Below are 11331 nucleotides of genomic sequence, written 5' to 3'. Positions count from 1 at the left end.
CGTGGCGCTGTGTCACATGGTGAGGGACAGGTGTGACACTGGGGACATCGGGGGGATTGGGGACATTGGGGACACTCCGGGGGATTGGGGACATTGGGGACATTGGGGCTTCCTGCTGCACGTGGCACTCTTCCACATGGTGAGGGACATGGGGACATTGGGGACATTGGGGACATTGGGGACATTGGGGACATTGGGGACATTGGGGACACTCAGGGGGATAGGGGACATTGGGGACATTGGGTCTTCCTGCTGCACGTGGCGCTGTGTCACATGGTGAGGGACATTGGGACATTGGGGGCATCGGGGGGATTGGGGACAGTGGGGACAGTGGGGACGATTGGGGACATTGGGGGCATCGGGGGGATTGGGGACATTGGGGACAGTGGGGACATTGGGGACATTGGGGACATTGGGGCTTCCTGCTGCACGTGGTGCTGTGCCACATGGTGAGGGACATTGGGGACATTGGGGGCATCGGGGGGATTGGGGACATTGGGAACATTGGGGACACTCAGGGGGATTGGGGACATTGGGGACATTGGGGACATTGGGGCTTCCTGCTGCACGTGGCGCTGTGTCACATGGTGAGGGACATTGGGGGCATCGGGGGGATTGGGGACACTCAGGGGGATTGGGGACACTGGGGACAGTGGGGACAGTGGGGACATTGGGGACATTGGGGACACTCCAGGGGATTGGGGACAGCAGGGACATTGGGGCTTCCTGCTGCACGTGGCACTCTGCCACATGGTGAGGGACATGGGGACATTGGGGACACTCAGGGGGATTGGGGACATTGGGGACATTGGGGACATTGGGGACACTCCGGGGCATTGGGGACATTGGGGACATCAAGGACATTGGGAGCTCTGGGAATATTGGGGACATTGGGGCTTCCTGCTGCACGTGGCACTCTGCCACATGGTGAGGGACATTGGGGACATTGGGGACAGTGGGGACATTGGGGACATTGGGGACATTGGGGACACTGGGGACACTGGGGACATTGGGTCTTCCTGCTGCATGTGGCACTGTGTCACATGGTGAGGGACATTGGGGACATTGGGGACCTTTGGGGACATTTGGGACATTGGGGACATTGGGGACACTCGGGGGATTGGGGACATTGGGGACATTTGGGACATTGGGGACATTGGGGACACTCAGGGGGATTGGGGACATTGGGGACATTGGGGACATTGGGGATGATTGGGGACATTGGGGACATTGGGGACATTGGGGACATTGGGGGGATTGGGGACATTGGGGACACTCAGGGGGATTGGGGACATTGGGGACATTGGGGACATTGGGGATGATTGGGGACATTGGGGACATTGGGGACACTAGGGCTTCCTGCTGCATGTGGTGCTGTGCCACATGGTGAGGGACATCGGGACATTGGGGACATTGGGGACAGTGGGGACATCATGGGGACACTGGGGACAGTGGGGACACAGTGGCATCCAGGGGACACTGGGGACACTGGGGTAACCCTCAGGTGTTCCACAAGTGCTTCTGGGTACCTGTAGCTGTCACGTAGGTACTCACAAGTGACACTCAGGTGTCCCCCAGGTGACTCTCAGGTATCTCAGGTGACTCTCAGGTGACACTCAGATATTTTAGGTGTCCCCCAGGTGACTCTCAGGTATCTCGGGTGACACTCAGGTGACACTCAGGTGTCTCAGATGACACTCAGGTGACACTCAGGTGCCCCCAGGTGACTCTCAGGTGTCCCCCAGGTGATTCTCAGGTATCTCAGGTGACACTCAGGTGACACTCAGGTATCTCCGGTGTCACCCAGGTGACTCTCAGGTATCTCTGCTTCTGGGTACCTGTAGCTGTCACGTAGGTACTCACAAGTGACACTCAGGTGTCCCCCAGGTGACTCTCAGGTATCTCAGGTGACACTCAGATGACACTCAGGTATCTCAGGTGTCCCCCAGGTGACTCTCAGGTGTCTCAGGTGACACTCAGGTGACACTCAGGTGCCCCCAGGTGACTCTCAGGTGTCCCCCAGGTGACTCTCAGGTATCTCAGGTGACACCCAGGTGCCCCCAGGTGACACTCAGGTGCCCCCAGGTGACTCTCAGGTATCTCAGGTGACACTCAGGTGCCCCCAGGTGACTCTCAGGTATCTCAGGTGACACTCAGGTGCCCCCAGGTGACTCTCAGGTATCTCAGGTGACACTCAGGTGCCCCCAGGTGACTCTCAGGTATCTCAGGTGACACTCAGGTGCCCCCAGGTGACTCTCAGGTATCTCAGGTGACACTCAGGTGCCCCCAGGTGACTCTCAGGTATCTCAGGTGACTCTCAGGTATCTCAGGTGGCACTCAGGTGACACTCAGGTGCCCCCAGGTGACACTCAGGTGACTCTCAGGTGGCACTCAGGTGACACTCAGGTGACACTCAGGTGGCACTCAGGTGCCCCCAGGTGACTCTCAGGTGTCCCCCAGGTGCCGGCCATGCTGTCCATGCACCCTGGGCGCTGCTGCTGCTGCAGAGCGCGGGGCTGCTCGGGGGGTGGGGCTGCAGGTGGCACTCAGGTGACACTCAGGTGGCACTCAGGTGACACTCAGGTGCCCCCAGGTGACACTCAGGTGTCCCCCAGGTGCCGGCCATGCTGTCCATGAGTACCCCCAGCCCCTGGGCGCTGCTGCTGCTGCAGAGCGCGGGGCTGCTCGGGGGGTGGGGCTGCAGGTGACACTCAGGTGACACTCAGGTGACTCTCAGGTGCCCCCAGGTGACTCTCAGGTGTCCCCCAGGTGCCGGCCATGCTGTCCATGCGCACCCCCAGCCCCTGGGCGCTGCTGCTGCTGCAGAGCGCGGGGCTGCTCGGGGGGTGGGCGCTGCTGCTGCTGCTGGCCCTGAACGAGCAGGGGGACGAGCACTGACCCACCTGGGAGCAGCACCTGGACACACCTGGATGGACCTGGAACACACCTGGGCACAGCTGGGTACACTTGGAACGCACCTGGACACACCTGGATGGACCTGGAACACACCTGGGCACACCTGGAGACACCTCAAGACCATTGGAACAGCACCTGGACACCCCTGGGACACACCTTGACAAAACTGGACACAATTGGAACACACCTGGATGCACCTGGACACACCTGGACACAACTGGAACACATCTGGACACACCTGGAACACACCTGGAACACACCTGGAGACACCTGGAGACAATTGGAACAGCACCTGGACACACCTGGACACACCTTGACAAAACTGGACACAATTGGAACACACCTGGAACACACCTGGACACATCCACACACACCTGGACACACCTGGACACACCTGGACACACCTGAAATAGCACCTGGACACACCTGGACACACCTGGACACACCTGGACACACCTGAAATAGCACCTGGACACACCTGGACACACCTGGACACACCTGGACACACCTGGAACACACCTGGACACACCTGGGGATGCCCCCCTGGACCCTCCCCGGCACTGGGATCAGCACCTGGGGACACACCTGGGCACAGCTGGGCACACACCTGGGCACAGCTGGGCACACCTGGGGCCAGCCGGGGGCACTCCCGGACCCCCCCGGGGGGCAATGGGGCAATAAAGTGGAAATGAGCTGGAGTCCTGGATTTGGAGTGGGGCACTGGGAGGGACTGGGAGGCACTGGGAGGGACTGGGAGGCACTGGGAGGGACTGGGAGGCACTGGGAGGGACTGGGAGGGACTGGGAGGGCACTGGGAGGGCACTGGGGGGGGAACTGGGAGGGACTGAGGGTACTGGGAATGGACTGGGGAGGAACTAGGAAGGACTGGGAAGGACTGGGAGGGACTGGGATGGACTGGGAGGGAACTGGGAGTGACTGGGGAGGAACTAGGAAGGACTGGGGAGGAACTGGGAAGGACTGGGAGGGACTGAGATGGACTGGGAGGGAACTGGGAGGGACTGGGAGTGACTGGGATGGGACTGGGAGTCACTGGGAGGGTACTGGGAGAAACTGGGGAGTGACTGGGGGGGGGAACTGGAAGCAACTGGGAGGGAACTGGGAGGGACTGGGGAGGAACTAGGAAGGACTGGGGAGGAACTGGGATGTACTGGGAGGGGACTGGGGGGACTGGGAGGGAACTGGGAGCGACTGGGGAGGAACTAGGAAGGACTGGGAGGAACTGGGAAGGACTGGAGGGACTGAGATGGACTGGGAGGGAACTGGGAGGGACTGGGAGTGACTGGGATGGGGCTGGGAGTCACTGGGAGCGTACTGGGAGAAACTGGGAGGGACTGGGGGGGAACTGGAAGAAACTGGGAGGGAACTGGGAGGGGACTGGGGAGGAACTAGGAAGGTCTGGGGAGGAACTGAGATTTACTGGGAGGGGACTGGGGGGGGACTGGGGAGGAACTGGGATTTACTGGGAGGGACTGGGGGGGACTGGGGAGGAACTGGGAAGGGACTGGGAGGGACTGGGGAACTGGGGTGCAGCCCCTTTTTGGGGGGGCTATAGAGTTTCTATGGGGTCCAGCCCGTTTTGGGAGTCCTGACTTCCCCCAGCCCCTCCCCATGGGGTCCAGCCCCTTTTTGGGGTGCCAGGGAGCCCCAAATCCCCCTAAATTTATCCCAAATCCCCCCAGAGGGTCGGCGGGGGTTTTGGGGGGGGTCCCCGGTTCCGCTGGAGGACCCCGCGTCTCTATGGTCGGTACGGGAGCGGCCAGAGCGGCCCCAGGAGCGCCGCTCTAGCGCCGCTTCCGGCCTCACTTCCGGTTTCTCTGTGGTGGCGGCGGCGGCGGCGGGAGCGGGACGGGCCCGCGTGGGAGCGGTGAGGATGGGGCGCGAATTTGTGGGGATTGTGGGGCTTTTGAGGTTTTTTTGGAGGGTTTGGGGGGGTTCTGAGGGGGACTGAGAGGTGGAGAGGGCGGTAGAGAGAGATGGGGGAGTTGAGGCATCTGACGGGAGTTTTAGCGGGTCCGTAAGAGGAAAATGAGGGGACCTGAGGGGGGAGGCTTTAAGGGTGCTTTGGTGGGGGGGGGGGGTTGAGGGAAAATTTGGGGGGGTCCGTGAGGGGGAAATGGGGAGCACTGAGGGGGGGAAAATGGGGAGGGTCCTGTGAGGGATTTGAGGGGAAATTTGGGGGCTCCGTGAGAGAAAAATGGGGGGGACTGAGGGGGGAGGTTTGGGGTGTGGTTTGTGAGGGGTCTGAGGGGAAATTTGGGGGGGCTCTTTGGGGTTCATAGAGAATAGTTGTGGTTGAGAGACTTTGAGGCGTCTGAGGGGAAATTTGAGGGGTCTGTGAGGGGAAAATTGGGGAGAGACTGAGGGAGGAGGTTTTAGGGGTCCTCTGGGGGGGCTGTGAGGGGTCTGAGGAGAAATTTAGGGGGGTCCGTGAGGAGAAAATGGAGGGGACTGAGGGGGGAAAATGGGGAGGGGTCCTGTGAGAGGTCTTGAGGGGAAATTTGGGGGGCCGTGACTGGAAAATGGGGGAGACTGAGGGGGGAGAATGGGGAGGGTCCTGTGAGAGGTCTGAGGGGAAATTTGGGGGGTCCATGAGGGAAAATGGGGGGGGTCCATTGGGGAGAGTTTGAGGGGTCTGAGGGGAAATTTGGGGGATCTGTGAGGGGAAAATGGGAGGGGGTGCTGAGAGGGAAGATTTGAGGGGTCCTTTGGGGGTCTGAGGGGAAATTTGAGGGGGTCTGTGAGGAGAAAATTGGGGGTACTTTGGGGGGAGATTTGAGGGGTCCTTTGGGGGTCTGAGGGGGAAGGTTTGGGGGGGTCCGTGAGGGGAATATGGGGTGAACGAGGGGGGAGATTTTAGGAATCCTTTGGGAGGGTCTGAGGAGAGTTTTGGGGGGGGGTCCATGAGGAGAAAATGGGGGGGACTGAGGGGGGAGCCTTGGGGGGTACCTTGAGGGGAGTCTGAGGGGAAATTTGGGGTTCTGTGAGGGGAAAATGGGGGAGACTGAGGGGGGGATTTGAGGAGTCTGAGGGAAATTTGGGGTTCTGTGAGGGGAAAATGGGGGAGACTGAGGGGGGGGATTTGAGGGGTCTGAGGGGAAATTTTGGGGGTCCCTGAGGGGAAAATGGGAGGAGGGTGGCTGAGAGGGAAGATTTGAGGGGTCCTTTGCAGGGTCTGAGGGGAAATTTGAGGGGTCTGTGAGGAGAAAATTGGGGGGACTGAGGGGGGAGATTTGAGGGGTCGTTTGGGGGTCTGAGGGGGAAGGTTTGGGGGGTCCATGAGGGGAATATGGGGTGAATGAGGGAGGAGATTTTAGGAATCCTTTGGGAGGGTCTGAGGAGAGTTTTGGGGGGGGGTCCATGAGGAGAAAATGGGGGGGGACTGAGGGGAGAGCCTTGGGGGGGTACCTTGAGGGGGGTCTGGGGGGAAATTTGGGGTTCTGTGAGGGGAAAATGGGGGGGACTGAGGGGGGGGATTTGAGGGGTCTGAGGGGAAATTTGGGGGGTCTGTGAGGGGAAAATGGGAGGAGGGTGCTGAGAGGGAAGATTTGAGGGGTCCTTTGCAGGGTCTGAGGGGAAATTTGAGGGGCCCGTGACTGGAAAATGGGGGAGACTGAGGGGGAAAATGGGGAGGGTCCTGTGAGAGTTCTGAGGGGAAATTTGGGGGGTCCATTGAGGGGGAAAATGGGGGGGGTCAATTGGGGAGAGTTTGAGGGGTCTGAGGGGAAATTTGGGGGGTTCTGTGAGGAAGAATTGGGGGAGGACTTTGGGGGAGATTTGAGGGGTCTTTGGGGGGTGCTGAGGGGAAGGTTTGGGGGGTCCGTGAGGGGAATATGGGGTGAATGAGGGAGGAGATTTTAGGAATCCTTTGGGAGGGTCTGAGGAGAGTTTTGGGGGGGGGTCCATGAGGAGAAAATGGGGGGGGACTGAGGGGGGAGCCTTGGGGGGTACCTTGAGGGGGGTCTGAGGGGAAATTTGCGGGGTCTGTGAGGGGAAAATGGGGGGGACTGAGGGGGGGGATTTGAGGGGTCTGAGGGGAAATTTTGGGGGTCCCTGAGGGGAAAATGGGAGGGGGGGTGCTGAGAGGGAAGATTTGAGGGGTCCTTTGCGGGGTCTGAGGGGAAATTTGAGGGGTCTGTGAGGAGAAAATTGGGGGGACTGAGGCGGAGATTTGAGGGGTCCTTTGGGGGTCTGAGGGGGAAGGTTTGAGGGGTCCGTGAGGGGAATATGGGGTGAATGAGGGGGGAGATTTTAGGAATCCTTTGGGAGGGTCTGAGGAGAGTTTTGGGGGGGGTCCATGAGGAGAAAATGGGGGGCACTGAGGGGGGAGCCTTGGGGGGTACCTTGAGGGGGGTCTGAGGGGAAATTTGGGGTTCTGTGAGGGGAAAATGGGGGAGACTGAGGAGCAATTTGAGGGGTCTGAGGGAATTTGGGGGGTCTGTGAGGAGAAATTGGGGGGAGCTTGGGGGGAGATTTGAGGGGTCTGAGGGAAATTGTGAGGTTCTGTTGAGGGAAATGGGGGAGGACTGAGGAGGCAATTTGAGGGGGTCTTTGGGGGTCTGAGGGGAAATTTGGGGGGTTCTGTGAGGGGAAAATGGGGGGGGACTGAGGAGGCAATTTGAGGGGTCCGAGGGGAAATTTGGGGGGATCTGTGAGGGGAAAATGGGGGGAGACTGAGGGGGGGGATTTGAGGGGTCTGAGGGGAAATTTGAGGTTCTGTGAGGGGAAAATGGGGGGGACTGAGGAGGCAATTTGACGGGTCCTTGGGGGGTCTGAGGGGAAATTTGGGGAGGTCTGTGAGGGGAAAATGGGGGGGATTTGAGGGGTCTGAGGGAAATTTGGGGGTTCCGTGAGGGGAAAAGGGGGGAGACTGAGGAGGCAATTTGAGGGGTCCTTTGGGGGTCTGAGGGGAAATTTGCGGGGTCTGTGAGGGGAAAATGGGGGAGACTGAGGGGGGGGATTTGAGGGGTCTGAGGGGAAATTTGGGGGGTCCCTGAGGGGAAAATGGGAGGAGGGTGCTGAGAGGGAAGATTTGAGGGGTCCTTTGCAGGGTCTGAGGGGAAATTTGAGGGGTCTGTGAGGAGAAAATTGGGGGACTGAGGGGGGAGATTTGAGGGGTCCTTTGGGGGTCCTGAGGGGGAAGGTTTGGGGGGTCCATGAGGGGAATATGGGGTGAATGAGGGGGGAGATTTTAGGAATCCTTTGGAGGGTCTGAGGAGAGTTTTGGGGGGGGTCCATGAGGAGAAAATGGAGGGGACTGAGGGGGGAGCCTTGGGGGGTACCTTGAGGGGAGTCTGAGGGGAAATTTGGGGGGGCTCTTTGGGGTTCATAGGGGGATAATTGGGGTCGAGGGCTTTGAGGGGTCTGAGGGGAAATTTGGGGGGTCTGTGAGGGGAAAATGGGAGGGACTGAGGAGGGAATTTTAGGGTCCTTTGGGGGTCTGAGGGGAAATTTGGTGGTTCTGTGAGGGGAAAATGGGGGGGGACTTTGGGGGGAGATTTGAGGGGTCCTTTGGGGGTCTGAGGGGGAAGGTTTGGGGGGTCCGTGAGGGGAATATGGTGGGGTGAATGAGGGGGGAGATTTTAGGAATCCTTTGGGAGGGTCTGAGGAGAGTTTTGGGGGGTGGTCCATGAGGAGAAAATGGGGGGGACTGAGGGGGGAGCCTTGGGGGGTACCTGGAGGGGGGTCTGAGGGGAAATTTGGGATTCTGTGAGGGGAAAATGGGGGAGACTGAGGGGGGGGATTTGAGGGGTCTGAGGGGAAATTTGGGGGGTCTGTGAGGAGAAAATTGGGGGGAGCTTTGGGGGGCGATTTGAGGGGTCTGAGGGGAAATTTGGGGTTCTGTGAGGGGAAAATGGGGGAGACTGAGGAGGCAATTTGAGGGGTCCTTTGGGGGTCTGAGGGGAAATTTGGGGGGATCTGTGAGGGGAAAATGGGGGAGACTGAGGGGGGGGATTTGAGGGGTCTGAGGGGAAATTTGGGGTTCTGTGAGGGGAAAATGGGGGGGACTGAGGTGGCAATTTGAGGGGTCTGAGGGGAAATTTGGGGGTCCGTGAGGGGAAAATGGGGGAGACTGAGGGGGGGGATTTGAGGGGTCTGAGGGGAAATTTGGGGGGTCCGTGAGGGGAAAATGGGGGAGACTGAGGGGGGGGATTTGAGGGGTCTGAGGGGAAATTTGAGGTTCTGTGAGGGGAAAATGGGGGGGACTGAGGAGGCAATTTGAGGGGTCCTTTGGGGGTCTGAGGGGAAATTTGGGGGGTCTGTGAGGGGAAAATGGGGGGGATTTGAGGGGTCTGAGGGGAAATTTGGGGGGGTCCGTGAGGGGAAAGTTGGGCGAGGTCTGAGGGGTCATTTGGGGGGCCCCAAAATGAGAAGTGTGAGGGGAAATGTTGGGGTTCCCATTTTCCCCCAATTCCCCGTGTCTCAGCCCGATCTCCCTCTCTCTCCCCAGAGCCCCCCAGGAGGATTTGGGGGATTTTTGGGGGCCATGTACGCCGTGTACAAGCAGACCCACCCCCCCACGGGGTTGGAGTTTTCCCTTTACTGCCATTTCTTCTCGGCGGCCGAGCGGAACCTGGTGGTGGCGGGAACCTCGCAGCTCTTCGTCTATCGCCTCAACCACGAGCCTGAGGTGAGCCCCAGAAAGGAACCCCAAAAACTGAGCCTCTGGGGAAAAAATAACCAAAAATGAACCCCAAAAAACTGAGCCTCTGGGGAAAAAAAAACCAAAAATGAACCCCAGAAAACTGAGCCTCTGGGGAAAAAATAACCAAAAATGAACCCCAAAAATCTGAGCCTCTGGGGAAAAATAACCAAAAATGAACCCCAAAAATCTGAGCCTCTGGGGAAAAATAACCAAAAATGAACCCCAAAAAAGTGAGCCCCTGGAAAAAAAACCCCAGAAATGAACCCCAAAAAACTGAGCCTCTGGAAAAAAAAAACCCAAAAATGACCCCCAAAAAAACTGAGCCTCTGGAAAAAAAAAACCCAAAAATGACCCCCAAAAAACTGAGCCCCTGGGGAAAAAAACCCCAAAATAATCCCAAAAACTGAGCCCCTGGAAAAAATAACCAAAAATGAACCCCAAAAAACTGAGCCTCTGGGGGGAAAAAACCCCAAAATAATCCCAAAAAACCTGAGCCCCTGGGAAAAAATAACCAAAAATGAACCCCAAAAAACTGAGCCCCTGGGAAAAAAAACAACAAAGTAATCCCAAAAAAACTGAGCCTCTGGGAAAAAAAACCCCAGAAATGAACCCCAAAAAACTGAGCCCCTGGGAAAAAATAACCAAAAATGAACCTCAAAAAAACTGAGCCCCTGGGAAAAAATAACCAAAAATGAACCTCAAAAAAACTGAGCCCCTGGGAAAAAATAACCAAAAATGAACCCCAAAAAACTGAGCCTCTGGGAAAAAAAAACCAAAATAATCCCAAAAAAACTGAGTCACCAGAAAAAAAACCCAAAAATGAACCCCAAAAATCTGAGCCTCTGGGAAAAAAAAAAACAAAAATAATCCCCAAAAAATTGGTCCCCAAGAAAAAAAAAACGCTAAAATTAACCCCAAAAAACTGAGCCCCCTGGAAAAAAAAAAACAAAATAACCCCCAAAAAACTGAGCCTCTGGAAAAAAACCCTCAATCCCAAAAATACTGAGCCCCCAGAAAAAAAAAACCCCAACAATGAACCCAAAAAACTGAGCCTCTAGAAAACAAAAACCCAAAATAATCCCCAAAAAACTGAGCCCCAGAAAAAAAAACCAAAAATGAACCCCAAAAAACTGAGCCCCTGGGGAAAAATAACCAAAAATGAACCCCAAAAAACTGAGCTTCTGGAAAAAAATAACCAAAAATGAACCCCAAAAAACTGAGCCTCTGGGGAAAAAAAACCCAAAAATGAACCCCGAAAAACTGAGCCTCTGGAAAAAATAACCAAAAATGAACCCCAAAAAACTGAGCCTCTGGGGAAAAAAAACCCAAAAATGAACCCCGAAAAACTGAGCCTCTGGAAAAAATAACCAAAAATGAACCCCAAAAAACTGAGCCTCTGGGGAAAAAAAACCCCAAAATAATCCCCAAAAAACTGAGCCTCTGGGAAAAAAACCCCAAAAATGAACCCCAAAAAACTGAGCCTCTGGGGAAAAAAAAAACCAAAATAATCCCCAAAAAATTGAGCCTCCCCCAAAAAAAACCCCAAAAATGAACCCCAAAAAACTGAGCCCCTGGGAAAAAATAACCAAAATAATCCCAAAAAACTGAGTCACCAGAAAAAAACCCCAAAAATGAACTCCAAAAATCTGAGCCTCTGGGAAAAAAAAACCCCAAAAATGAACCCCAAATACTGAGCCCCTGGGGAAAAAAAAATCCAAAAATGAACCCCAAAAATCTGAGCCTCTGGGGAA

At 56.5% G+C, this 11331-nt stretch overlaps 1 protein-coding gene across 4 annotated transcripts in view; it reads left to right on the top strand.

Moving 5' to 3' along the window:
- The first annotated feature begins 4492 nt into the window (after positions 1-4492).
- The window catches only part of CPSF1 (cleavage and polyadenylation specific factor 1), a 130987-nt gene continuing 124148 nt past the window's right edge, over positions 4493-11331 (top strand). For 2 of the 4 annotated variants that reach the window (XM_059868620.1, XM_059868628.1), the window contains exons 1-2: positions 4494-4801; positions 9386-9565. In XM_059868620.1, the coding sequence (XP_059724603.1) occupies positions 9422-9565 (144 nt within the window). In that variant the 5' untranslated portion in view covers positions 4494-4801; positions 9386-9421. Of the gene's footprint in view, positions 4802-9385; positions 9566-11331 lie in introns of all 4 variants that reach the window. The other 2 variants (XM_059868611.1, XM_059868635.1) reach the window with 2 other exon arrangements.

The sequence above is a fragment of the Haemorhous mexicanus genome, chromosome 1, assembly GCF_027477595.1.
Source record: "Haemorhous mexicanus isolate bHaeMex1 chromosome 1, bHaeMex1.pri, whole genome shotgun sequence".
NCBI lineage: Eukaryota > Metazoa > Chordata > Aves > Passeriformes > Fringillidae > Haemorhous > Haemorhous mexicanus.
This window is presented reverse-complemented; position numbering and strand designations above follow the sequence as displayed.